Consider the following 27,218-nt stretch of genomic DNA (forward strand, 5'->3'; position numbering starts at 1 on the left):
TGTGTGTGTGTGTGTGTGTGTGTGTGTGTTTAAGAACTGAGGTCAATTTAGGTCCCAGGCCATTTGGTAAAGATTCCTGAAGCCCATTCTTCAAATGCAGTCAGCACAGAGGCTGGTTCTGGTTCTCACATGTGGGCCCAGTATCCATTTAGTCAGGCTCCTGGGATTCCACAAGCCCACTGCATCCTAAAGAATGGACGAGACCCTTTTTATTGGAGCCCTCCTTAAGCTGGATGTGGAGCATTTCTGCCTATAAATACAATATTTGCAAGCCTAGAGTTGTCCTCTGTCTCCCTCACATTGCTGACACATGGACCAAGACAGAGCTGAAGGTAGACATTCTCAAACCAAAGTAACCAAAGAACAAAATGCAAGCACGTGATTTAGATAGGAGCGAGCAAAGATCAGATGAGTATCCGGTAATACACGGGGCACTAAATGAGGGGGGGGAGACAAGGCACGTGTCCTGTCCTCGGGAGTTGTATTTTCCCATTACGTCACAGTCTCCTGTCATCTACCACTGAACTGACAGAGGTGAGGACAGGAGGGTGAGCTCCATTTCTCTCCTGTATTCATAATAGGTTGAACTCACGAGAGACCTCCAGGAACCATCTCCAGCCCCCTGCCCTGAAGAAGAGCTGAAATAATTTGCAAGAAAACCCAAATCTTAGAAACAGAAGGATGTTGTCTACCACAGCACAGTGACAAATCATAAAAAAAACCTGACACTCAACATGTTCCATTTTAATCAGTTAACTTTTACAATCACGGAAATTAAACCACTTGTTTTTAGGAAAAGTGAGTGAGAAGACAGCGGCAGGAGCTAGAATTTGAGCAACTCTCAAGAAAGCAAAAGTGAGTCACCTTTTTGGTGACAGGAGGAAATTAGGCTATTCTGTCAGAAACTGGCTTGGTTAACTTGTTTTCTCTTTGTGAGTCCGGAAGGTGGTGAGCTCCGACCACTCATTCATTGCCTCATTGTCTTGCCCACTGGCTCTTTTCTGGGCAAGGAGGAGAGTCGTGTCTCCTGCGCGGTTGCGTAGGTGTCCGCCAGCAGTCCGTGGAAGGCGGCTGTCCTGGGGCCCAGAATGGGCAGTCTGTAGTGAACGCTCTCTGGAGGATAGTGCAAGGAGGAGGAAAAACAAGGGCTTCTTAGAATATATTTTTAAAGACACTCAAAATATCTAAAGGTCACCAAAGACTTTTTTTTTTGGACCTTATAAAACAGATTCAAAATTCACATAAGAATTCCTTTTAATAGAACCATCTTATCCCGCAGAAGCTTTAAGGTCCTAAAAATCTTACCAAAGAGGTCAGAAAAGAGTAGAAACAAAATTCTAGAAACAAAATTCAAGTATTAGGAGTTATCGTCAATTAAATAAAAAGTGAATATAAAATGTGTCTGGAGTTATAACGTGCGTTAAAGGGAAAAGAAGATTCAATTCTCAGGACCGGGTAACGGGGTGATGGACATTAAGGAAGGCATGTGATGTAATGAGCACTGGGTGTTACATAAGACTGATGAGTCACAGACCTGTACCTCCGAAACCAATAATACATTATATGTTAACTAATTGAATTAAAATTTTAAAAAATACATATTAAAAAAAGAAGACTTTTCAGGGACACATACACAGTTCTATCTTCAAAAACCGAACATGATCTTAACAAAAAGTCTACAATAGCACTTGCATTTCAAAAGGAACCTTCATTTTATTATTATATGTGCTGCCGAAGCGAGCACAGGAACCTTCATTTCATGAAATAATGTAAACTAGGGTTCCTTAAAATCCTCATCCTCCTGACCTTAAAATCTGATTTTATTTACAAAAATGTTGGTGAATATTCAGCTTTCCCAGAAAACACATTGCTTAAAGGATAACGTCTTTCTGTTGGAAGTCACTGAATGGAAGGGAACTGGAGTCCCGAATTCTCTGGAAAAGCTCCTCACTCCAGCTGAATGAGAGCTAAGAGATGTTGCAAGACCACAGACCTAGGATCTGGTTCGGTCTTATCACTGTAATGAAGAGGAAACGGAGGTCCAGGGTCTCAGGCACTGATGGACCGAGGACCAGAACCCAGATCTCCTTAATCCTAGCCCGGTGATCTTTGAACCATGTCACACCAACGTGCCAGCGGCAGGCCAAGGCAGGTTGTTCACGTCTCTCCTGATGTTTATTGACAACAGGAGCTTGTACGTGTCATGGTACTCTGGACTCAACGCCAGAGTCAAGATAAACGGATCCAGAAGAAATCCCCATAACTTCTGGAGATAGGCTCTTTCTGTTTACTTAGTTCTCACTAATAATTACTGATCATATACAAGGGTTATCCGAATACAGAAACATACTAGAAGTCACTGTTGTGATCAAGGAGAGGAATTAGACAATGACCGGCAGTTACGTTCGCTGGGATGAGTCAGCCATTTGGTCTCTGTAGCATGTCCACAGGTGGGTGGCAGCTTCAGCAGTTTTTCTGGGTTGATCAAAGGTGAAGGCTGCTCGTACTGAGTCTGGCTCTCAGGGGCGGGAGAGGAGCCGCACGGGGTGGGGGGGTGAGGGGGAGGCGGGACAGCAGAAGGTTCCTCTGGCTTCAGAGGTGGGAACCCAGAGGCCCAGACAGTTTAAACAACTTGGCCGGTTCTGTGCAGCAAGACTAGGGTCTGAACCCAGGGCTCCTTGCTTCTCGACTAGTGCTTTTACCTCCCTTCAGAGGGCACCAGCGGGAGCAAAGCTCAGCCCAGAAATGTCACAGCTGGCATGGACAGTAGATGTACCCAGCTTCAGCTCCCAGCCAGCTCCTTCAGCTCTCTCCCTGAAGTCCTGCCTCTAAGATCGCCGCCCTCGGATGGACTCCGTGGGCAAGAGTCACAATATGTCCAAGAACATAATGTGCTGACCTTATGTACACAAAGTCTAGCTCTTATATTGGTGACTGAACTACACTCTCATGGTTAATAAATCGATGAAAGACATCTTATCGCATTGCCCTTAGAATCACAAAATAAACATTCTTGCTGAGGGAAAGGCGTGTGTGTGTGTGTGTGTGTTCTACTCCTTTGCAAGGCAGGCCTGAAAAACTCCATGTTCAAGGAAAACTCAGAATGCGTGTGTGACCAGAAATGAGAACGCTGAAACCAAGCGCACACGCCTGTCCCCCAATGTTCCCGTGCCTTCCAGAGAGTGAGGTGGTCCCAGACCAGCCAATGGCGGAGGGGGAGTTTTCTTGGATGGATGTTCCTAGCTCTTGGCTCTTTAGTTCATTTCGGCTAAATGAGATCCATGAGCTAGGCCAATGTTTCCAGACACCTAACAAGGGGTTCGCTGGGACTGGCCGTCTTTCCCTCCACTCTGCTCCTGTGAATATCTCCAAACTGATTACCCAGCCTGTGGTCCGCGCTTTTAGCCTCCCTTCAAGATATCTCTTCTATTCAAATCTCCTCCCTGGATGTCTTCTCCGGCAATTCTGGCTAGCTCCCCTGCAGAAGGAGCTCAGACTTTCCCATTTGTATAAAGCAAATAAGGGATCTCGATTTTCCTTATTGTGTATATCAAGTGAGAGAAAAGTTGGAGGTGGCCTCAGTCAATATGGGAGTAAATGAGAAGATGGATAAACTTACTAACATGACAGCCTCTACTGCACTAAACCCTTGAGCTGCTCCCAAGGAATGACCCGCACCCACCTTCACCAGCTCAGCGTTGATGTCTCTTAAGAGATGAGACATAGGTCGATGCTGAAGCCGGAACTGAAGCCACGATCCTTTTGTCTATTAATAGCAAATGGACCTAAGAATAGCACTGGGCCCCTGCCAGAAGGCAGGTGGTTTAGGAGGCCTGTGCGGTGGGAGGTTCAGGGCTTTGGAGAGGCCATTCCAAGGGTGTGGGGATGCAGTTCCTTTCCCAACTAAACTGCCTGGAAGGGAATTACCTACTTTGAGCCCCATTTCCATGAAAATTCTTCAGCAGGTAGATTATGGGGCTCTTTAGAAAGAATGGGGAAGATCCCTGTGGCCTGGAGAAGACCTGGGAAGGAACAAGGCGCCGATGAAGGTCATTGAGGCCTGGAGGGGGGCCAGGAGGGGCTGGCCTGAAGCGGGGGCTGGAGAGCAATCAAAACAGGCCTTAAGCAGGAGGTGAAAAGAGAAAGAGGCAGACAGGGGGAACCTGTTCAGAAAATTGAGAAACGAGCTTAGGGATTAAACTTTGCATCCTACTACTTGGGGGGTAGGATATCCCCCCGCTATAAGTACGCTAAAAGAACACAAACCTGTTGAGATGTCATTATGGGAGTGTTTGGCTACAGTCTGGGCTTTTGGTGGATGAAGACTCATCATTCTGTTTGGAAGAAGCAAGAAAACACATCAGTTATGTGGCTAAGGCTTGGTGGAAAGGAATGTGCCTCTATGCATTTGAAAACGCAGATGCTCTCTTGAAACCAGCACCTGTTAACCTGGTGCTCAGACCAGTTGGCTACAGTATAAGATGACAGGGCCAGAGACCACCACATCTCAAGCTCTCTCACTTTTAAGGATTGTGAGAAAAACTTCATTGGAAAAAATATTTTATTCATTTTCAGATCATGTGTGGTCTAAAAACAGAAGGAATCAAGAATCTTCCAGTTTCCAGAAAAAAAAAAAAAAAAGAACAACTCTTCCAGATCACTAATCTACCCTTCAAGTGCAAAACAGAATATTTTGGTGAGAACCTTCTTATTATTTTATTTTTATTTTTTTGTCTTAAAATCTCTTCTTTTATTCCCATCAATATTATTCGGTGAGACTGGTTTTTCCACTGCTGAGTGTTATTAAAGCAAGACAGGAACCATTTAGAAATATTTTATTGTCACTCCAACTTTGATTAAATAAATTTTTAAAATATTTACGTATGTAAGTAATCTCTACACCCAACATGGAGCTTACATTCACGACCCTGAGATCAAAAGTAGCACGCTTCTCCAGCTGAGCCAGCCAGGCGCCCCTAATCAATTTTTATAAAGAATATTTTTATTTATTTAGTTTGCTCGTTTTTATTTTAATCATCCAGTGCTCATCACAAGTCTACTCCTTAATCCCCATCACTTATTTCACCTTCCAATTTTAGAGAAAATGTGTTCTGACCACATCTATTTCTCCTGGTGGCTGAGACTGTGGAAATGACCCTTGACCAGAATGATACGAGTCCAAACCATCTCTACATTGAATTGCTGAAGTTCTGAAGACTGACAAATCTGTAAACTTTGATGGGCTCTGCATTCAGTTCATTGTCTCCATTTCTACAAAGGTTTTCCAAGATTATTTTTACTTTGCTACCAAAAATATGGCCCATCTGGCCAGTTTATTTTACTCAGTTGCCATTGGAAGAATCAGTGGGACTAAGGAAAAGAAAAATTCTTTCTATTACCCATGTCGAACAAACAGGAAGGTGTCTGAGACTGAGTAATTTAAGATTTGTTTGCACTATAATTCAACAAATGTATATCTCCCCACTCATATTTCCTCTCTGTCTCCCTCCCTCCCTCCTTCTTTCCTTCATTCCCTCCATTCAACAAACATCATTTAACTTCTACAATGGTTACAATTAAAGTCACTTTGTAATAACTCTTATTTCAGTAAGGACAATTCTACCTCCCCATATATATATAGTGAGACTCAAAAACCATGAGGACAGATTTTATAAGCTACAAACAGAACCAGGACCCTCCTTTATAGTCACACGAGCTAAATCTCAAACAGAAGTGGTCTGTTTTCCTTCATTACATTAAAAAAAAAAAAAAAAAGAACCATCTAATGACACTTCAGGTTGGTGTAGACGTGATTTTAGTTTTGGTTCAATCCTTAGTCTAGCTCAAGGAATGAGTTACTTGTTTAATGACAGGTAATGATTCTGGAATTTGGGACTTTATTTAAAATACCAGACTTGCCAGATAAATGAACCGGGGCAACAAATCTCAAAAGTTTCTATCACAGAGGAGTGAAACTTTTGCTCAGAAATCCCAGACTTTAGATAGTTCTGTTTTCTATTTAAAGTCTATACAGAATATTTATTTGAATTAGTTTTATTATGATCTGATAGGAGCCTTGGAAAAGTTGCAGGTAAATGTTATCGGTGCTGGAGTGTGTTGGGTTCAAAAACACTACCCATTCCTCCTTGACCCTGTCTCTCTGAGCCAGGCGCCCAGCACATGGGTTCCACGTATCTGAATCTACACTGCAGCTTGGAGCAAATTTCATGAAAGGAATCATAACATCTACTGCTGTCCAACATAAGGTTACAAAAAGACATCGATGTTTCCATATTATTGCTTTCTCTATGAGGAAAAAAAAGGAGTGTCATTGGATCCCATATAACTTTTTTGGTTAATCCCCTCAAATCCGACCCTGTTTGTATGCCTACATTCCAACCATCTGCTGTAAGGCAAGTCTACCTACACTGGTGTCTTATCCAGGGTGAGTCTGTATTTCCAGTTTTCTAATGAAGTAAAAGCTTCATTAAAGTCCCTTTTCCCTTTCTGAGAGCTAAACACGTGGTGGGGGGGGGGTGCTGGTATCCAACTAAACAAAATTCTGACTGGATTTTATTTTTTATATAGTTGATCTTGATAAGAAAGTAGGAAATGACAACCAGACAAACTGATGGGCTGAGAACAGCTTATGTGTGATGTCCCACACCTTCTGAATCACAGAAGTCATCTACGTGGAGAATTTGTACTTAGCTCTGCCTGAGTTACCAAAGGAATCTCGTATCCTCTTAGTACTGTTCTTGGGAGGGTGGAAAGGCCGATGATACTTTCTATCATAATTGCAATAGTTGTTCAAGCAAAAAGGTGAAAACAACTTTTCTGGTCTAATTCTCTGGTTTAACCAGGAAATGAATTCAGCGGAGAAGCCCATTCCCTAAGCATTCCCTGAACATTCTACTTATTATGTTTTTCAGTCCATTGTCCTGTGTCCCCAACTGATATAAATGGAATTGAAATAATGTTCTGATTTAAATCTTAAACTTACCTATGACTCATAAAATTCTCAAAGGATGGTTTCAGATTATGAGGGATTATCACAGTTCTTGGCTGTACCTGAGAAAGAAAGTCTCATTTAGAACATTGCCCAAAACTATTCCAATTTAAATAAATAATGCACCGCCTTAACAAACACAAGTTGTATTTAATATTGGAATCACTCTATATTATTTTGTGATATGAATGAACCAGAGAGGATCACCTGCCCATAAGTTATAGGGTCCATGTTCTTCCCTGGTTATCAGATTTTGAAGTTAGAAACCTCATGATTGGTAAAGCCTCCAATTCTCTTTGTTTAGCTCACCCCCAACATTCTTCAGGTCTCAGATCACCTGTCAGCCTCTCTCGGACATCACTGACTCCTGGACCACTGTTAGGTGGTCCTCTGTCTTACCTTCTCACTGTGCCCTAGGCTTCCTCTACCAACATATTCCTAAGGTTTTGGGCACCTGGGTGGCTCAATTGGTTAAGCAACTGCCTTCGGCTCAGGTCATGATCCTGGGATTTCGGAATCAAGTCCCGCATCAGGCTCCCAGCTCCACGGGGAGTCTGCTTCTCCCTCTGACCTTCCCCCTTCTCATGCTCTCTCACACTGTCCCTCTCTCAAATAAATTAAAAAAAAAATCTTTACATATTCCTAAGGTTTTTCTTGTATTTACTTGCTTGGTGTCTGTTTTCCCTCATAGACTTTCAGCTGCAAGGGAGCAGAGACCGTGTCCCTATTTCTGTACTTCCAGATTCTAACACAGTGCCTGTCAAGAAATATTTGTTGATCAAATTAGTGAATGAATGAACCCACCTTGAAGCACATTTGATTTTAAATGCGCCCTTCCTAGAGGACTATAGTAAATTATACAGTTACAGTATTCCTGATTAAGACACTATTTTCTTGAACTTTTCCAGATTTGTTAGCGTCACTAAATATTGGTTTTCTTTTGAAGCTTATGCTTTCACTAAGAAACACCCCCCCCCGCCCCGCCCTTTCTCAAAAGATCTCTTAGCCATGACAATGACAAGATAATCACGGGATGTGGTGCAGGTGTTCAATCGGGCTATTCATGGAGGGGCTCGTGATTTAAATGCACGACACAACAAGCCTGCAAGTTACTATGGGTTAAAGGCCTTCAGAGGTGCTTGAAGAGAGAGAAGAATCTGAACATCAGGTCTGTAGAAATGCCAGTCACTTAGGGTACTTAATCAGATTGTTGTAACTCATTAGCTGAGGAGAAGCAGCTGGGTGGGGGGGGAATGATGTGGTAACAGGAGCATCTGGAAGACGTGAGGGCAGCGAAGTCTTTGGTGAGAACCTGGGAGGAGGTTTCTAGATACATGAAAGGGACGAGAATGAAGGAGACACATCGCCTTTTTAAATTTTCTTCTGAAGTTGGCTCTGTTGCCAAGAAAGGTGGAGGAAACCCTACCTTCTCCTGATTAGCATGACCCCTTTTCAAAAGCCCCTCAATCCAGCCAGTGCTATCGTAGGCACGAGTGGGCTATCGGGGCCTGCCCCAGAACAAAGCTACCGAAGACAGCATTTTTGTCCCTGAGAAGGAGTGTGTCATGTGGGCAACTCCTATTCAGTCTTGAAAACTATGCATCATCTTCTGGGAAAGACTTCCCTGAATCCTACTCTCCATGCTTTTCCCAGATACCTGTTCTCCTACTTTCCATTCCCCATCCTACCAGGTCTCTTTCTCTTCTGTTCATCAGTGTAGTATCATTATTTGTTCACCCACTGGCTCCTTAAAGGTAGGGCTTATGTCTAATTCTTTTATTTTTTTTTTCCTTTGTAGCTGAGCTATTACCTAAGTACCTGGCCCGTGGTAGGCAGTCAATAAATACTCGTTGAAATGAACTCAGTTACGTAAACAGACTTCTGAAACCAGTGAACATACGTACGTTAAACAATGGATCCCCACAGTATGTCCTGTCTGACATCCCACTTTGAAGGGGCTTGAAAGTGTGTATTGGAGAGCAATGCACGTAACAGAAGGACTATGAAATAGATATTTTAAGGGGAAGATGAGCTGTTTGGAGCAGACATGTAATAAGAGATAATTTACATAAAACTAAGGTGGATATCCCTGCTGACTCACAGCCATAACTTTCAGTAGGTAATTTCTTCCACACTAAATAACTGAACTCCTGGCCCAGGGTACTCATACCCAGGAGTATGAGTGGTCAGACAAGCCAAGTCCTATTAGGATTTTTATTTTTCTGATATTCATCTATTTTATGCTTTTATTTATTTATTTATTTTTATTTATTTGAGCAACAGAGAGACAGCAAGAAAGAGCACTAGTCGGGAGGAGAGGGAGGGAGAAGCAGGCTCCCCGCTGAGCAGGGAGGCTCAGTCAGGGCTCCATCCCAGGACCCCGGGATCATGACCTGAGCTGAAGGCAGATACTTAACTGACTGAGCCACCCAGGTGCCCCATCTATGCTTTTATTTTAAAAAAATTTTTTTTTCTAGTGCTAATCTTTTTTTTAAATTCGGACACCATAAGGTTCACTATCTCAGTGTACAACTCAGTGGATTTTAGTAGCATCACAAAGTTGTGCAACAATCACCACTATCTACTTCCAGAAGATTTTCAACAGCCCAGAAAGACACTCTGTCCTCATTAGCACCCATTTTCATTCATTCATTCCCCAAGTCCTTGGCAACCGCTGTCTGGTTTCCGTTTCTACAGATTTGCTTATTCTGGACATTTCATATAAATAAAATAGATATAACTCATGGCCTTTACTGTCTGGTTTCTTTTATGTAACAAAATGTTTTCAAGGTTTAGCTAGCTTGCAGCGTATAGAAGTACTTTCTTTTTTCCTGGCTGAATAATATTCCATTGTATGGATCACATTTTGTTTATGCATTTGTCAGTTGATGGACCTTTGAGGTGTTTTCACTTTTTGGCTATGATGAATAATGTTGCTAAGAACATTCTTGTCCAAGTTTGTGTACAGACATATGTTTTGAGTTCTCTTGGGTATAGACCTAGGCTGGTAATGCTGGGTCATATGTTGACTATATGTTTAAGTTTTTGAGGAATTGCCAATTCTGTTTCCTAAAGGAGCTGCATTGTTTTACATTCCAACCAGCAATGTATGGGGGTTCCAATTATCCATATCCTTGCCAACACTTGTATTGTCCACTTTTTATTATGGGCAGTCTAGTGGGTGTAAAATAATATCTCATTATGGTTTCAATTGCATTTCCTTAATGATTAATGATGTTGAACATCTTTTTGTGTGTTTATTGGCCACTTGTATATCTTCTTTGAGAAATGTTTATTCAAATTTTTTGTCCATCTTGAAATTGGAATGTTTGGTTTTTTATTGTTGAGTTATAAACTTTTTTGTTTGTTTGTTTGTTTTTTTAAGATTTTATTTATTTATTTGACAGACAGATATCACAAGTAGGCAGAGAGGCAGGCAGAGACAGGGGAGAAGCAGGCTCCCCGCCGTGCAGAGAGCCTGATGCAGGACTTGATCCCAGGACCCCGAGATCACGACCTGAGCCAAAGGCAGAGGCTTTAACCCACTGAGCCACCCAGGCACTCCTGAGTTATAAACTTTTTAAAAATATATTTTGGATTCTAGTCCCTTTTCAGATACATGATTGGCAAACATTTTCTCCCCTTCCGTGGGTTGTCTTTTCATGTTCCTGATGGTGTTCTTTGCAACAAAAGAGTTTCTAATTTTGATGAAGGCAAACTTAGGTCGTTTTTGTTCTTGTTTGTGCTTTTGGTGTCAAATCTAAGAAACCTTTCCTTATTCAGGGTCATGAAGATTTACACCCAGGTTACCTCTAGGAGTTTGATGTTCTAGCTCTCCCAAGTAGGCCTTTGATCTACGCGTAGTTATTTTTCGTGTATGGTGTGAGGGAGGGACACAACTTCATTCTTTTGCATGTGGACATACAATTGTCTCTGTTTACTGAAAAGACTATTCTTTCCTCATTAAATTGTTTTGACACCTCTGTCAAAAATCAACTGTTCGGGACCTCTTATTCTTATGGAGATCCCATATTACGTAATTAAATTTCATTTTCTCCTGTTAAAAAAACTTTTTTAATTGTTCACAAATGTAAGGTGTTATTTCTGGACTCACAATTTTATTCCACTGATTTATATGTTTATCTTTGTGCCAGTACCACAAAGTCCTGATTATTGTAGCTTTATAGTACGTTTTGAAACCAAGGAAGGGTGAGTCCTCCAACTTTGCTCTTTGTTTTTGAGATTGTTTAAGCTATACTGTATCTCTTGCATTTCCATAGGTATTTTAAGATCTGCGTATCAGTTTCTTCAAAAATGTCATATGAGATTTTGAGAGGTATTGGACTGAGATCAGTCTGGGAGTATTGTCATTTTAAAAACCTGTAAACATGGTTTTTTTCCATTTATTTAGGTCTTCTTTAATTTCTTTACATGATGTTCTATAGCTTTTGATGTACAAGTCTTGCATATATTTTGTTAATTTTATTCCTAAGTATTTTAATTTTTGATGCTATTTTAAATGGAACTGTTTTCTTAATTTCATTTTTAGATTGTTCATTGCTAGTATATAGAAACAGAATTGATTTTTGTATGTTGATCTCATTTCCTGTAAGCCTACTATACTCATTTATTAGCTTTAATCGTCTTTTGTGGGTTCCTCAGGACGTTCTAGGTGTTAAGATTATGCCATCTGCAAATACAGTTTTATGTCTTCCTTTCCAATCTGGTTGTCTTTTATATCTTTTTCTTGTCTTAACTGCCCTAAGCAATGTTAAACAGAAGCAGCAAGATTGTCTTGTTTCTGATCTAGGGGAAAATATCCAGCCTGGAAAATATCCAATATCCCTTGAGCACAATGTTAGCTGTGGGTTTTTCCTCGATATGCTTTATCGGCTTGAGGAAGTTCTGTTTCTAGGAGTCTTTTTATATCTTCCCCAGCATCTGCCTTCGGCCCCCCGCTGAGAAAGGAGAGGTCTCAGTGACTAGGGCAGATGTTCAGCGCCCCCACCCCGGGAGGAAGCTGAAGCGCTGTGGCACGCAGTGAAGCAAGGGTCTCTATTTCCTGCTCATTTTCTAACCGTCGCCAGCTTCTCACCGGGGTCTGCAGGCACTGGTCTGACGTTGGCGTTTGAGGGCTTTCTTTTGGGGTTCTGCGGTGAAGGGTAAAACCACGGTGTGTGGTTCTCCTCCAGTCGGGCCGGGGCGCGGGCAAAGGTCGGAGAAGAGGCCTTGAGAAGGAGAGCAGCTGCGCAAGTCCCGGGCGAGCCAGCCGGCCAGAGCCAGCCTGGGCCCAGGGTCAGTGCATTCTAAATGTGGACACAGTGGTTCCGGGAGTCAGACCGGGAGAAATCCCGACCCCGGCTTCCCAGATTCCAGTCAGTGCTAATAACGAACGCCGCGACCCTAATTAAGCAGAACGCGCGCAGGGATTGTAACATTCGGGTGCACCTTTGTTCACAGCTTCAGTTAGATTTCCAAATCCCACAGGAAGATTTTGCAAAACTGCTCATCTCTTTCGTATCCCGGCAGTCGAAGCCCTTTCGCCATTAACGTCTCGAAGGAGGCTCTCACGTCTCCCGATTTTCTTCTGCTCCTTCCCTTTCCTGTTGTTGCACGTCAGCCCAGGCTCAAAGGAGAACCACAGGATGGGAGAGACCCTTCCTCAACCCCGACCCTAACCCTACCTGTTTAACTAAATTCGCCTTCAACCCAAGCCTGACGGACCCTAACCCTCAAGCTTCAACAGACCCAAGTCCTCGCTCGGACCCGTAGAACATTCCTCCAGACGCAGGCCTTTCTGCAGCAGCTCTGACGATGACAGAGCTTTGTCCCTGTTCCCTCCATATCCCCTTGCTAGCCTTCATGCCCCGGGCTCTGCACCACCAGCTACAGACCCCCCCCCCCAGCTGGAAGGTGCTGCAGGCCCCTCCTTAGCTTCCGCTCCGAGGCGCCGATCGAATTGATGGACGCGAAGATGCTGCCGCTTGCTCGGTGACTGCGAGGGTCTGCGAGGGGAGAGGCAGGTGCTTGTACGGCTGTGCGTTGTGCTGTGCTGGGGAAACGTTCTGGGGGAGAAGCTCCCCGGCCGCCTGAACGCCTGCGGCACTGGAGTCTCTTGGGGATCTCGAAGCAAAGCGGCTCTTCTCCTCTCCACCGCGCTGACGCGCCCACCCTGGATCCTCTCTGCGTTTGTTGAACCTGGAGACGGGTCATCTACTGTGCCCGATCCCGGCGCTCCCCGGGCCCACCGGTCCTTATCTGCAGCCTTCCCTGCAGGGAGCTGTCTCTCCAGCGGGCTCTGGTGGGAGAGGGGCAGTGCTCTAGCCCGGGACACCCCGCTCGTCTCCGCCGTCCCCCGACCTACCATTTTTCTCGCCCGACACGCGGAGCACAGCCGCTTGTTTCTGACCAGCGCGGGGCTACTCTGGAGCCTCCCGGCCTGAGGGGAGAGAGAAAGGGACGAGGTGAGGAAATGGGGCGGGTCCCTGGGGCGGCACAGAAGGGGGCAGGGCTGGAGGCGTGAGAGGGGCACCAGCCGTGCCTTCCATAAAACCCAGGGCGCCTCTGGTCTCAGCCCCAGCCCAGGTGGAGGTTGAAGCCAGGCTTGGCTGCAGCTGGGAAGGCCAGAAAGAGTTTGGGCAGGAGGGGGTGATCCATGGCCGATCAGTAGCCTCAGGACCCCTTCGTACAGTGGCACGGGTACAACTGACCCTTCCTCACTCACACTGACCTCAGAGCCGTGAGGTGTGTTCATAGGAAGTGCATAACATGGGGGAGAAGAGGGTCGGGGAACAAACAGTGAGTATGAATTAAAGGCCCCTCCGGCCATTCGACTGCCTGTTGACCTCGGACTACACGTGTGCACACCTGTGGCCTGACCGGGTCCTGCTGCCCTGGGCGGGGGCGGGGAAGAGGAAGAGGAGGAATGCGGGTCTGCCGCGCGGGGAGGGGCCGGGGTGCGCTCCTAGGGCGACCTTCAGTGGCCTGGTCTGCCGGTGGCTTCACCCTCTGAGACAGCCTTCGGGTGAGGCACCATCATCGAAGGTATGAGGACTGAAAGCTAGGGACGAAGTCGGATTCTTTGGACAAATGTTGAAAATACCTTTCATTTTTATAGGCCATTTAAAGAGAATCAACCGAGTGTTACAGTGTTGTGGGTTGGGATGTTCAAGTGTGAGTGTGAACAGCTCGATCCTTTCACTCAACAACACATGGATTGTGAGGCCTGCGGAGGGGGCTGGGCTGGGGCCACAAACATGAATAAGACATTTTCTGGCCCTAAGACAGGCCAGGGAGAAACACAAATTCATTCATTTGCCCATTCGTTAGGTCCCGGGGTCCCTGAAACCAGACAGACACGACTTCTGACCTCAAGCTGCTCACCACCCACCGACTGCAGACGAGGAAGCCCAGCGGTGGGGAAGGTACCGCGACACAAATACGGGGAGGCCACAGTGAACCCGGCAAAAGCCACAGAGCTCACCTGCACGGGGTGGGGCGGGGCCTGGAGGGAAGGGTCTGAGAAGGGCTCCAGGAGCCGGCCATGCTCGGGTAGGTGTTGGGGCGAACACGTTGGGGGGAGGGCATCCCGCGGCCCAGGAAGCCCTGCCGCAGCGTGGGAGGATGACCTAGAAGACCGGCTTCAGGGAACTGAGGCTAGCAGAGAAGGGCCACCGCCCGGTATGGGCAGTGGGCAGAGAGGCAGAGACTCTGGGCTTCTGGAAGATTCCGGCTTCTGCCAGATCTTTCCCGATACCCTGGGTGGGGGGGCTCTCCCCGGGGGTGGGGGGTTGGATGCTCCTTCCAACCCTCACCTCCGCGAGTTCTGACACTAAGATACATGTCGGAAACTGTGACCAAGGCGGGGTGGGCTAGATACCAGAGAAGCAGCAATGAGACTTCTGGGCCCTCGGGAATGAGAGACCGTGTCCCGTGCGTGGAAGGGTCAGGAGAGGCTTCGAGAAGTGGCATTTACACTGAGTCTGAAGGGACGCAGAAGGCGCAGACAGGCGGGGGCGTCCGGGGCAGGTCCGGTTTCGGTGGTGTTGTCAGCAGACGCTGTCTTTCTTGTAGTGGATTCCCTCCCCCTTTTGGTTTTCTGGTTTCTACACAAGAATAGGAGTTCGTTGCAAATCAAGCAGCAGGTCTATCTGAGAGGCCTCCCAGGTGCATGGCAGGATCTTGCCAGGTTGATGGCGGCTGCGGATGTGACTCGAGCTGCGCGACCATGACGACCGCCATCCCGTGGGGCCTGAAGACAGACGTTTCGTATGTCGTCCTGGCCAGCCTTGTTAACTCCTCATCGGTTAAGACATGGCTTTCTCCTCGCTCTCTTACCATTCCGCACACCCCTAACCCGATGCGGGCACCTGCCGTTCTGATTCCAATCACAGACTTCTGAGGCGTTTTGTTGCATTTTGTTCTGTTGTTGTTCTACTTTTTCTTTTTTTAATGTGTTTGTGTCCTCCACCAGGCTGAGGGTTCTTGAAAAGCAAAGACACATCTCAAACATCTTTGCATCCCTAGAGCCCATCAAGACTCTGGCGCACCGGAGGTCTTCGAGTGGAGGGGGAGGGGCAGAGAGAGAGGGAGACGCAGACTCCGCGCTGAGCAGGGAGCCCACCGTGGGGCTCAGTCCCAGGACCCGGGGATCATGACCCGAGCCGAGGGCAGACGCTTAACCGACTGTGAGATTTTAAACTATCCCCCATAGCACGTACTTCTATGTGTGCAGGGAAGTCGGAGCAGGTAATCTGGGATGCCACGTTTTACAGGCCTCCGCTTCCCCCAACCTCCCCCCACCCACTGCCCTGCTTTCTTTCCTAGCCCTGGGGCCAAAGGGCTTCTCCCTTGGCAGCATTTGCTGCTCACTCTTGGTTTCCTCAAGGCCCCTTCAGCCGCAGCCCCAGGCACGGCAGGAGACGAGGCTGCTAGCTCCGAGCCCGGGCCCTGGTTGTATCCTCTGTAGGCGCAGAGCCACCAAGAAAAGCAGCTCGGAAATGCTAACGGGCTTCTCATTTTCCAAGCAGCTGTCCCCAGGATGGCAGATGGCAGTTGTGATGAGAAAGCGAGAGCAACCTTTTGTAGCCTGGCCAAGTACCACGCACAGCTCAGCCGGGCCCGGAAGCCCGAGTCCGCTGCTCGCGTGTCGCGGCTGGGAACGTCCTAATGTTTGAGGCCAATACTTGCTGAGGTTCGTCGTAAGGTCGGCTCGTGGCCCAAGTTCTTGGCCTTCTTGAGTTTTTGATAAAGAAACAGAGAAACCTGTTTCCCTCCTTCTCCCTCCCTCCGCCTCTCCCTCGCACACTGACCTCCCCACATAACAAACACTGAAAATGTGAAAGCACCAGATGGTGATTTTAAAAGTAGCCCTCGTGAGCACGCTCAGGAGTGCTGACGGATTTGCCTGCGTCCTCCCTGCCCCTCGACACCTCTGTTCCTTTCCTCTTTTCCACTCCCACCTTCCAGGAGAGACACCCCGCGGGGCCCCCTAGTTCAGTTCTTTCAATGAACACAACGAGGAAATTGTGACCCAGAAGGGTTGAGAGATTTGGTCCAGCCATACATGTATTTAGTTCCAGTGAGCCAGAAGCTTCCTTGGTTAAAGGGCCAAAAGAAGATTACCTTTCGTCAGGGAGAAAGTGGACTCTTAGGGTCTGTACGAGGGCATACACCCCTCGGGAAAAAAAGCGATCCGAGAGCTATTTTCAATATTCAAAAAAACCCTCCGATAATTACACATTTTCCTGCAGTCTGAAAATACCAGCCATCTCCATTAAAGAATAAAGTGAATACAGTTTTTTCAAATACTCATAGGTTGACTCAGAAACATTTGAGACCCACACATAGTATTATCAACAGGCATGTGTATACTGTCAGCACTTCTTACACGTGGGGTTTATTACCATCAGATCAGTGGTGGTCATTATTTCCTTTCTTTTAAAATCCTATCTTTAGGGGTCCTGGGTGGCTCAGTGGGTTAAGCCTCTGCCTTCGGCTCAGGTCATGATCTCAGGGTCCTGGGATCGAGCCCTGAGTCAGGCTCTCTGCTCAGCGGGGAACCTGCTTCTCCCTCTCCCTCTGCCTGCTGCTCTGCCTACTTGTGCTCTCTCTCTACCTCTCTGTCAAATATTAAAAAAATAAAATAAAATCCTATCTTTAGTTACAGGTGTCTGGTCCATAGACACAGGAAAAGGCCTGAGGAGTACTCAGGGTAGTTTCTGGGGCGGTCACAGGCTCTCCAAAGCACATTCAGGGAGACAGAAGTAAGAAAAGGAGTTCTAGGTGGTGAGAAAATTGGGAGTTGCCATCCTGTGCCTTTTCCCAGCCACGTCTCAGCCCCCGCAGCGTCCGGGGCAGGCACCGCTCTTCGTCACAGGTCTCTGAAAGCGGCCCAAGTAAGGCTCCCCTCTGGACTCTGACTCATTGGGCTGGAACAACAGACCCGGATCAAAGAGAGGAGGGAGGGAGCGGAGGCGGGGCCGACTCTTGCACAGCGGACCCGACCCTGCAAGGAGGCCCAGGGCCCAGGGTCTCCACGGCAGCCCCCATATGGGCCCCACCCTCCCAGCTGCCTGGCTGGGGAGCTCTGAGCAAGTCAGGTCTGGGCCTCCCTTGTGCCCTGGTGCCAGTACCCGGGATGTCAGGGCGTCTGGAGGAGTCCACGCCTGCCCCGGGCCGGTGAAAGTCGTGCCTGAGTTGCGGCTCCACAGGGCCCTGCCTAGATGGGGGAGGGTTGGGGCTCTGTGTCTTTGGGTTCATTTTCCATTTTTCTTCTCTGTCAGCCCTGCCTTTCCTCTTCTGTTTCCTTTTTTGTATTCTGTGCCCCTGCCTACCTCTCTGGGTCTCTCTCCGCTTCTGCTTTTTTTTTTTTTCTGCTGCTTGTCTTCGTCTCCTGTCTTTCGGTCTCTGTGCCTCTGTTTCCTTTCCGTCTCTCTGTCCATCAGTGAACATTGCCCCAGACACACAGACACCCGCCTCTGCCACAGGACAGCTCCTGGGCAGGGCAGGGGTGCCCCTTGGAATGTGAGTGTTCCAAGTTCTGCCCTCTGACCTGTGACTGGGACAGGGAAGGGAGCCAGGTGGCATGACCTTCACACCGGTGCCCAGAGGCCAGGCCGTCTGGTAGCTGCCGCGCTGCCAGCAGCCCTTTGGCGGGTCCCTGATTCGGAGGCTACAGGAAGAGACACAGCGTCCAGGGTCCACAGTGCTTTCCTCTCCACCAGATAGAGCACGGTTTCTTTCCAGAAAGGAGCCGCTGCCAGCCAAGCCCGTGTTTCCCTCACAGGGCCCGAGGGGACGCCTTCATGATCCCAGGCAGCTCTGGGCAACTCTGTACACGCAGACCCTGTTAAAATACTTGGGATCTCCCTTTAGGGGCCGCGTCTGTCTTAGGTACTTTCCCACCGTGGCCTCTCTTTGCTCAGCACAGCCTCAGACACTCAGGTGTGGCCACTTCTCCGGGTCATTTCCTCGGGAGGGCTCCTGTGCCACGTAAAACTTGCACTAAACACAGGGGTGCCTTCCTCCGTCACCCTTACATCAGTAAACTCTCTGGTGCGGCCAACAACCCTAAGACGGCGAAGGTAAAATTTTGCCTTCTCCACCCGTCCTTGCCCTTCCAATCTGCAAGGGCCACTGTTTTTCTCACACAGGCGCGGAGAGTGGTAGAGGGCGAGAGGCAGGTGGAGGGCCAGCCCCCCACACGGTGAGGACGAGGGCGAGGAGGTGCCCCGCTCTCCCATCCCTGCGGGAGTACCGACCCCGGATTCCCAGCCCGTCTCAGCCTCCAGGCCCAGGCTGGGGACGTTGTTGCTCTTGGCTGCTCTCTAGTGGTCACCCGTGAGCATCGCACCATGAAATTCTTTTTTTTTTTCTTTTCAGCGTAACAGTATTCATTGTTTTTGCACCACACCCAGTGCTCCATGCAATCGGTGCCCTCCCCAATACCCACCACCTGGTTCCTCCGACCTCCTATCCCTCGCCCCTTCAAAACCCTCAGGTTGTTTTTCAGTGTCCGCAGTCTCTCGTGGTTCACCTCCCCTTCCAATTTCTCTCAACTCCCTTCTGGCACCATGAAATTCTAAGTTGTGCGGAAGATGGTCCTCTGTGTATCTCCCTGGCCGTCGTGCTTTCCTCTCCCGCCTCTTGCTCACTGCATCGGGGGCCTAGAGTCTTAATGCCTCGCTGCTGCGGCCAGACTCCTTGATGTTTTCAAGCCCTTCCTCAGGTCAGTGTCTGTGCTCCCCTGGTGCTCCCCCCCCCCCCCCCGTGGAAACACCTGCCAGATCGAATGAGGAAGCCCATTCCTCTGCAACCCTTCCCCGCTGCTCCCTGCCCACCCCTCCTCTCCTGCCCACCCCCTTGCAGGGCAGCTGTGCTCCTGTGCGGTCTGCGCATTCATGGAGGTGGCATTGGACTCACCCCTCTTCCTATCTACGCTACCCACAGGAGGCCTCCCTAAGCAGGCGTCTACCCCCTGACACGATGGCCGGCCAATGGTGGTTCACTGAGCAGAGCTGTCCCCACGATGGGGCGTCCCCACAATGGGCACTGTGACAAGTGCTTAGGAACGCTGCCCTGTATACTTCTCAGGTGAGAAACCCCTCATCCACCCAGGAGTCCCCTCCCTCTGTCTCCTTGCACTGCTGACTGCACCAGCACCTCTAAGATCGGGAACCCTCGGGGTGCTCCAGGGTGAGGAGTGTCGCCCAAGAGCCAGTCACAGCTGATTTCGGAGAGGTGGAGGGGATAGGAGGGCGACAACAGGAAATTGCACAGGTGTGGGATCGTGCACGTGGGAGACGTAAGGGATCCAGGGCCGTGATGGGACAGGGTCGGAGTCTCCAGGAGCTAGGACCGGCTCCGGACACAGGCTGAACAGCAGTCCCTGAAGTCCTCGGGGCCTGTCTCTCAAGAGGATTGTGTGTGTTTGTTTTCACTTTTGGATGATTGAAACCTTTGTTCTTAGGGCCAGTGCCCTTGAGCTTGGGCGAGCCTGCGATGCTTATTTATTTATTTATGTATTTCGTTCCGCTGTCTGTGGAAGAGTGATGATGTTCCAGGCCCAGGGCTCTGCTAAGGAGATAGGAAACAGCTTTTTATGTACACTCAATGTCATACTAGAACTACTGTGGGTGTCTTTTCAATGAAAAAGCAAAAATTGAGTACCTTAGATAAGACATCTGGAACTTGAAACAAAATAGGCAAATTCATATCCTTCTTGGATGAAATCAGAAAAGTGGCAGAGGCATGAGGATATCTGAAGTAATCAAAACAAAGCAAGTTAGAACCACAGTCTCTTGTTTGAAGAGCCAAGCCCTTGGCTGGTTCAGAGACGTAGGGGTCAAAACAGACAACCCCAAGATGTACCACTCTGGCCTGCAGATTGTTTTGAGCTGAAAACCATCAAGGCCCAAAAGACGTGGGAAGAAAGGCTGAACTTCCCCTTAGCTGCCCAAAAGAGTTTAGACAGAGGACCTGTTCCCGGAAGAGAGCTATCACCATAGATTATTTACTATTTATTATTTACTGCTATTTACTATTATTTACTATTTACTATTTACTACTAATTTAATATCACCTAGGTAAGGTAGCCCAGGAGGCATTTAACAAAGTCTGCTGAAATTCATCTCTGGGTCCCATTGTTTCTCGATGGCCCAGTAAACATTTGTTTACCAATGATCGTTGACTCTTTCCTTCCTTCTGCGAATTGTTTTCCTTCCCTTTGACTCCCCAACCCCTACTCCTTGCTTAGTTCAGAATGACATATGTAGTCACTTGGTCTGACTGTCTTTGGAATCTCACGTGGGTTCCTGTATGTACAAAATTAAATTTGATCTTCCCTTATTAATGTGTCTCATGTCAACTTCATCCTCAGACCAGCCAGAAGAAACCTGAAGGGCAGAGGAAAGTTTTTCCTTGCCAACAGAGATAACCCCGGGGACACCCCAGGGAGTTGTTTCTCACTCCAGTCCTGAAGGGCACAAGACTGTTTGGCAGCTTCCAAAGGATGACTTTGCCCTCGTAAGTCACTCTAGCTTCTCTGTCCTTTTGTTCTGAACTAACCAATGAAATGTCGGAGACCGTGTACAAAGGCAGGAAAAAGTTGTTTGTAAGAGCAGATGTGTAATGGGTGAAATGCAACCAGATCTCCTTGGAAAGAGCTGTGTGTGTAGAAGTAGTTCATATTTAATAAGTGCCGGGTTCGTCCATGCCTGGTCTGCTTTCTTGGAGTCTGTGTCCTTGGGCACTGTGTCTGCTCATTTCTTCCCATGGAACAGATTCTTCTTCCAACCACTCTGGAACATTCTTTCTAGTCAGGGGGTGGAGCAGTGACACTGCAGGGACCCTATCAGTTTTCCTCACAGGGTGTGACCTGCCTCCTGGCTGCTGTTTCATTTTATTACAATATCAGAGGCCAAGGCATGCAGGGGCCCTGGTTGTCCTAAACTGCTTGTGTGCACGACACTGTGCACGCCCCCAGCATTCCAGAAATGGAAACTCGGCATGCCAGGAACACCTCTCCTCTCTAACGAGGAAAGAGGTCGTTGTTCATTGTTCATTTATAACTCAGGCATGTGAAAGGAGTTTGGTATTCCCGAGGCATTCGCAGTTTCACTTCTGGTCACCATTTCCCCGGGCCCTGGTGGAGCAGGGGCGGTGGGTCTGACCCAGCCCCTTCACTGCCTTTGTCTTAGACCCGTGAACAGCCTGCCTTGGACTGGACATCCAAATGCTGACCTAGGGAGACCAGAGGCCACTCTCGAGCTGCCCGAGCCCTCAGTGATCTCCGATCAACGGGGCCTTAGTGTGACCTGGGGGCTTCGGAGCCCGAGGAGGAGTGTGGCTTCCGTGCGGCAAGACCGTCTTCTCCGAAGGAAGGAGGTCTGTGGAGGCCCCGGTGTTCGGAGCCGGGCCTCACTCCTCCAGCCTGTCCGTGGGCCTTGTGGCTGGGGGGCTCTGAGTACATTTCACTGAAAGTGTTTTTCTCTTTTTCAGACTGTTCTGCGTTAGAACTGCTTGTCCGAAACTAGGAAATGCTTAAAGCACGTTTATCACTATCTTACCGAGGCCTGAGGAAAAGCTTTTGCCAAAAACAAACAGCCTGGAACCCAGAGCTTTAACTGGATGAAGAGTTTCTAATCTTTAAGAATTGTCGATGCTTAAACAAACCATCCTTTCAAAGGACTTTGCACTCCCGTGTTGTCTCCCTGAAAGCTCCAGGCACCATCCCGGGCGTCCGTCCGGCCAGTGTCTGTGAGGTAGACAAGTGCTGTGTCTCTTCACGCGGGCTGAGATTGCCGCCCTAGTCCCGTTCAGAAATGAGCAGAGCTTCACTGACCCTGAGGTAATTTCTCCTCAGGACCAGCTCAAGGTTAGCTGGCCAGAGGGAAAACCACCCCTTCCCTTCAGACTGTCAATAGTCTGTCCCTTCTGATATTCCAAGACATGGCTGTGTTCTGGGGCTGCCCCACTGTGTTCTGGGGCTTCCTTCTTCAGGCCCCCGTCCTGTTCCCCCTCCCTATGTCCGACCCCAACACTGTGCGATCCGGGAACAGGAGAGCCGCGCCCCGTGATGCTCTACTCCTGGCTGCAGGGGCAGATCTGAGGGGACACAGGGCCGAGCTGGGATAGTGAGCTCCTACCCTAGTTACACGGTGAACATTGGTGAACATTGGCCATTTCACATTAGCTAGAGTTCAGATACGAAGTTAAGTAAAAGTAGCAGAAAAGAGCAGGAAGCCCTTCAGAGGGCTCTGAAAATGCGCCCAGCTGCCGGGCTGCTTAAACGTGGCTTTTGAAAGGAGCAGCCATAAAATCGACGCTGTCCGAGAGGGGATGTGCGGAGCGCGTCCCTCCCGGAGACTCGCTCATCTGGGGGCAGGAGGGTACGTGTCCCCCTAGTCCCTTCGGGTGTCTCCCACTTGCCCCCACATTACCTCACATTCCCCCTTCCTTCCATTTCCCGTCCCCAGAGCAGGGTGTATGGCCACGGCCCGGACGACCGTGGGGGAAGAGTGAGGAAGCCGGGTTATTGCGAGTGTCGGCGCTGAAACGTTGCGAACCCACGGACGCCTCCGAGAGTCCGGCCCCGGAGCAGCTCGTCTGGAAGCAGAAGGACTGGTGAGATGCGAGCGGGTCGCCTCCAACGGGTGTGGGGCAGTCGCTACTCTCTCCACTTCGGCGGTTAAAATGAGAGGAGACAAAGCGGGAGGCCGAGGACCGCAGAAGCGTCGGAGAGGCAGCCTCCAGGGGCAAAATTTCTGTATTGCGGAGTGAAGGCTGGAGAGAGGGAGGGTAGTGGAGCCCGCGCCCCCTGCCAGGCCAATACCCAGTGCCCGCTCTGGTCTGGGAACCCCAGGCCACTGCTGGTGTTCGAGCCCTCATCTTGGGTTTCTCAACTGGCCGATTTGCCCCTCTGATAACTGACCCCCGGAAATCGTCTTCCCTGAGGTCTTTCTCGCAACCTTTGCCCCCGGGGGCTGAGCTGTTACCTTCTGGGGAGGCTGAGCACCAGCGGCTTGTTTACGAGGCTGGCCTCACTAAGCCAAGGCATCTTGCCAAACTTGGGAACAGACACCTGGAGAGAAATGGAAAGAGATCATTTTGCAGGACGGACTGCGTTTGAGCGCTGCCGTCACCACAGGGACCCGCCACGCTCGCCAGGCTACGCGACCGCCGGCGCTCTACAGGACGTGCGACATCTGAGCCCCCGAGTCCCCGCCACGTACCCGACAGCGAACTGTTCCCCGCGCGCCGCGGACGCGGAGACGAGCCCGGCGCGGTGGGCTGCCCGGTCGCGCCGCTAGGAGGCGGGTCGGGCTCGCGGGCTCCGGGGCGCGCCGCGGGTGGGCTCCACCGCCCCCGTCCCGCGGCGGCTTCCTGGCTCCCACCGGCTCGCGGCCCCGTGGAGTCGGCTGAACGCGAGCAACCTCCCGTCGGCCTCAGGCTTTGCCGCCGCAGGCCCGCCACCCCTTTCCGGGCAGCAGACGGGGGAGAACCGCGCGCTGGAGCCCCGGGCGACCGGGCGCTCGTCTCCGCCACTGCGCTTCCCAGCGGGCGGCTCTGACCACTCGCGGCCGCCCTGAGCCTCGGCTCCGTCCTGCGGGGAGACGACACCCCTCTGGCCAGTGCTCCAGGGAGCAGGGGTTTCTGTCTCTTCGGGCCCCTGCGGAGTCGGGAGCCCCCGAGCGGCATCTGCGGGCACCCCCGGGGGATGTGCCCAGGGCGTTCGCGGGCGCAGGGGAGTCCCCAGCTGAGCGCCTGACGGGTCACGGGAGCCCGGGAAAGTACGTTTCACGATCTGTCTTGACAGCCCAGGCCCGTCCCTGGCGCTCGGACGCCACATCCCGCCCTTCGGTCGGGCGTGCGCTGTTTCCTAGGCGCTGAAGGGGCGTCCGCCCGGGGGGAGCCGCCGGGAGGGGGCAGCAGCGAGCTCGCACTCCGCCGGCCGCGCGGGGGCGCTCTGGCCGCGGAGGTGGTGGCGGGCCCGGAAGTGCTCGGCCGCCGCCGCGACCCCGGCGCCCCGGATGGGGAAGGAGGCGGCAACCGCCCTCCGCGAGCCGCGCAGCCCCTGGAAGTGCGGGCAGGTGGGTCCGGGGCGGGAGCCGGTGTTTCCGGGCCGCTGTCTCCTCCGCCGGCCCCCGCGGGCCCCAGGCTGGTGAGTGAGGGGCGGCGGCGGGCGGGGCAGGCTCGGGAGCGTGCGTGGGGCGCCCCGGGACCCCGACCGGACCCCGCGGCGCGGCGTTGCGCTTTTCGGCTGCGCGGCCCGTGCGGCGGCCGGTGGGGGGGGGGGTGTCCCGGGGCTGGGGTCCCTGCTGCAGGGAGGGTCTCCCGGTGCAGCGAAGCCTGTCGCGGTCTCCGTGGAGACAGGGGGTCGGGCAGGAGGAGTTTCCTTCGCAGACGCGCTGGCCGACCCCGGTGTTTCTGACCCTGCAGGTTTTCCTTGCGAAGGAGCCGTCGTGTTCGCGCCTCGAGAGTCCCCTTTGCAGTAGAGAGTGACTCGGAAGGCCGGTAAGCCCGGTGCATGGGTCAAGAATCGGGTGTTTCCGAGTCCTTGCTTTCGGCCAGTAACCCTGAGCTGGGGCCTTTCTGTGTTGTGCGGTTTACTGTTGTCTCCAGGCTGCCACCTAGTAATCGATGCCTTTGAGATCTCAGTAAATAGAAGCTCCGGATCCTGCCCCTAGAAATTGCATTAATTGCAGCTGAAGGACACAGTGACAGGGAGGGTTTGGGGTGCTCTGAAGCCCACCGCAGGCCTCGGGGGTATGTGAACCCCGAGGTAACTGGTTTAGAGGCAGCCGTGTTGCCAGGCCGAGGCTTTGGGGTCAGACTTGGGGTTGAACTTGGCTCCGTTGTTCACCACTGTTGATTGGGTCTGAGGTTACCTGAGCAGTTTGAACCTCAGGTGTGTGCGTTTTTACCCCGTGCGAGGCATTTTGCTAATTACGGGGGAGCTAATGCTAACCTGAGAGGTGGGGATTGAATGGAGGGAGCACAGAAGGCGCTCAGTAATAATAGCTAACAGACGGCTGCCGTGTGCTTGGGGTATAACTTCCAGTCTGAGACGAAATGTCAGTGTCCATAATTATGAAGTGGCCACCGCATGTGTTTTGCTCCAACTTTTAATAAACCGAGCTGGTTTGATTTTAACTCCATCCTTCCCTTGACCTTTCACAGCTTTCCTAGGTTCACAGTCCTTCTTTTTCTAGGAACTTGGCTCAGAGAACGAGCTCATCTACTGTAGGCTCGGCCTGGGTTGCTGCCTTTGAAACTCGGAACGACATCAGCCACAGCACGGCATGGAATTTCCAGAAAGGTCTTATTTCAAAACTTCATAGAGAACAAGAGCCACGTGGACTCGTGCGAGGGAGGTTGCACCGGCCTGCGTCTTTGGGAGAGGATCATGTGCGCCCAGCCTGTAACGAACACGAAGGAGGCCAAGTGGCAGAAGGTTCTGTATGAGCGCCAGCCCTTTCCTGATAACTACGTGGACCGGCGTTTCCTGGAGGAGCTCCGGAAGAACATCTACGCCCGGAAATACCAGTACTGGGCTGTGGTATTCGAGTCCAGCGTGGTGGTCCAGCAGCTGTGTAGTGTCTGCGTTTTCGTCGTTATCTGGTGGTATTTGGATGAGGGTCTTCTGGCCCCCCAGTGGCTTTTCGGGACTGGCCTGGCTTCGTCACTGATCGGCTACGTTTTGTTCGATCTCGTCGACGGAGGTGAAGGACGGAAGAAGAGCGGGAGGACGCGGTGGGCTGACCTGAAGAGCGCCCTCGTTTTCATTACTTTCACATACGGTTTCTCGCCAGTGCTGAAGACCCTCACGGAGTCCGTCAGCACCGACACCATCTATGCCATGTCGGTCTTTATGCTCTTAGGCCACCTCATTTTCTTTGACTATGGTGCCAATGCCGCCATCGTATCCAGCACGCTGTCCTTGAACATGGCCATCTTCGCTTCCGTCTGCCTCGCGTCACGCCTGCCCCGGTCCCTGCATGCCTTCATCATGGTGACGTTTGCCATCCAGATTTTTGCCCTGTGGCCCATGTTACAGAAGAAACTGAAGGCGTGTACTCCCCGCAGCTACGTGGGAGTGACGCTGCTTTTTGCGTTTTCAGCCTTGGGAGGCCTCCTGTCCATCAGCGCTGTGGGAGCCATCCTCTTCGCCCTTCTGCTGGTTTCCATCTCTTGTCTCTGCCCTTTCTACCTCATTCGCCTGCAGCTTTTTAAAGAAAACATTCATGGGCCTTGGGATGAGGCTGAGATCAAAGAAGACTTGTCCAGGTTTCTCAGCTAAGTTAGAGACTCCCATTCCGTTAGGCAGGCAGCCTGCTGGACTGGCCTCCCAACTAGTGTAGGATTTGAAGGCAGCGTCCCGTTCTGGAAGCAACGTACCGATGCGGGTTGGGAAGCGGAGATCAAAAGACAAACCTGTGACCGAAGGCCTGGGTGGTGAAGGTGCTTGTGCTTTCTGTTATTTTTGTGGAGGAAGAAGCTTCCTGGGGCCTCTTGAATTCTTGCCTCTCATTCGCTGTAACAAATGAAGTCATGTGGTTTCTATTTATTAAAAAAAATAACACACCCATTAACTTGTCTCACGATTTTTCTGTAAGCCGGAGGCTGAGGGAAGGGGCGTGGAGAGTGAAGAGAAAACGAAAATATGTGGGTTTATGTGTAAAGTCACTTCTACCTTTATTTATGTAGA

The 27,218-nt window shown here is 50.2% G+C and overlaps 2 protein-coding genes across 12 annotated transcripts; one reads left to right on the top strand and one right to left on the bottom strand.

Annotated features, from left to right (window-relative positions):
* Positions 1 to 724: 724 nt before the first annotated feature.
* LOC308355771 (uncharacterized protein C1orf105) lies at positions 725 to 24,373 on the bottom strand. 7 transcript variants are annotated; one of them, XM_080824232.1, is made up of 6 exons: positions 23,743 to 24,373; positions 23,506 to 23,591; positions 20,180 to 20,270; positions 7,004 to 7,071; positions 4,267 to 4,334; positions 725 to 1,113 (listed from the first exon to the last, which is right to left on the bottom strand). In XM_080824232.1, exons 2-6 carry the CDS (start codon positions 23,565 to 23,567, stop codon positions 968 to 970), a joined length of 435 nt encoding a protein of 144 aa, XP_080680358.1. In that variant the 5' UTR covers positions 23,568 to 23,591; positions 23,743 to 24,373; the 3' UTR covers positions 725 to 967. The 7 variants fall into 7 exon arrangements, 4 of the variants coding, with proteins under 4 accessions (XP_080680358.1, XP_080680356.1, XP_080680359.1 ...); XM_080824230.1 differs by lacking the exons at positions 20,180 to 20,270; positions 23,506 to 23,591; positions 23,743 to 24,373 and adding exons at positions 13,374 to 13,448; positions 17,845 to 18,993; XR_013968004.1 differs by lacking the exons at positions 725 to 1,113; positions 4,267 to 4,334; positions 7,004 to 7,071 and adding exons at positions 19,979 to 20,086; positions 22,951 to 23,116.
* Positions 23,584 to 27,100, top strand: PIGC (phosphatidylinositol glycan anchor biosynthesis class C). 5 transcript variants are annotated; one of them, XM_080824228.1, is made up of 3 exons: positions 23,584 to 24,300; positions 24,950 to 25,024; positions 25,723 to 27,100. In XM_080824228.1, the coding sequence occupies exon 3, from the start codon at positions 25,917 to 25,919 to the stop codon at positions 26,808 to 26,810; it is 894 nt and encodes a 297-aa protein (XP_080680354.1). In that variant the 5' UTR covers positions 23,584 to 24,300; positions 24,950 to 25,024; positions 25,723 to 25,916; the 3' UTR covers positions 26,811 to 27,100. The 5 variants fall into 5 exon arrangements, with proteins under 5 accessions (XP_080680354.1, XP_080680355.1, XP_080680352.1 ...); XM_080824229.1 differs by having other exon boundaries at positions 25,691 to 27,094; XM_080824226.1 differs by lacking the exon at positions 23,584 to 24,300 and adding an exon at positions 24,520 to 24,600.
* The last annotated feature ends 118 nt before the right edge of the window (positions 27,101 to 27,218 follow it).

This window comes from Martes martes (genome assembly GCF_963455335.1).
Source record: "Martes martes genome assembly, chromosome: 15".
In the NCBI taxonomy this organism is placed as follows: domain Eukaryota; kingdom Metazoa; phylum Chordata; class Mammalia; order Carnivora; family Mustelidae; genus Martes; species Martes martes.

Excerpts from the sequence above, each read along its gene's own strand:
- PIGC (XM_080824228.1), top strand. The coding sequence starts at position 25,917 with ATGTGCGCCCAGCCTGTAACGAACACGAAGGAGGCCAAGTGGCAGAAG.
- LOC308355771 (XM_080824230.1), bottom strand. The coding sequence starts at position 17,952 with ATGGACAGAGAGACGGAAAGGAAACAGAGGCACAGAGACCGAAAGACA. Across the intron at positions 13,449-17,844 it reads GCGGAGAGAGACCCAGAGAG|GCCGGGAGGCTCCAGAGTAG; the intron begins GTAGGCAGGGGC and ends CTCTCCCCTCAG. Across the intron at positions 4,335-7,003 it reads GAGAATTTTATGAGTCATAG|AATGATGAGTCTTCATCCAC; the intron begins GTAAGTTTAAGA and ends TCTTCCAAACAG.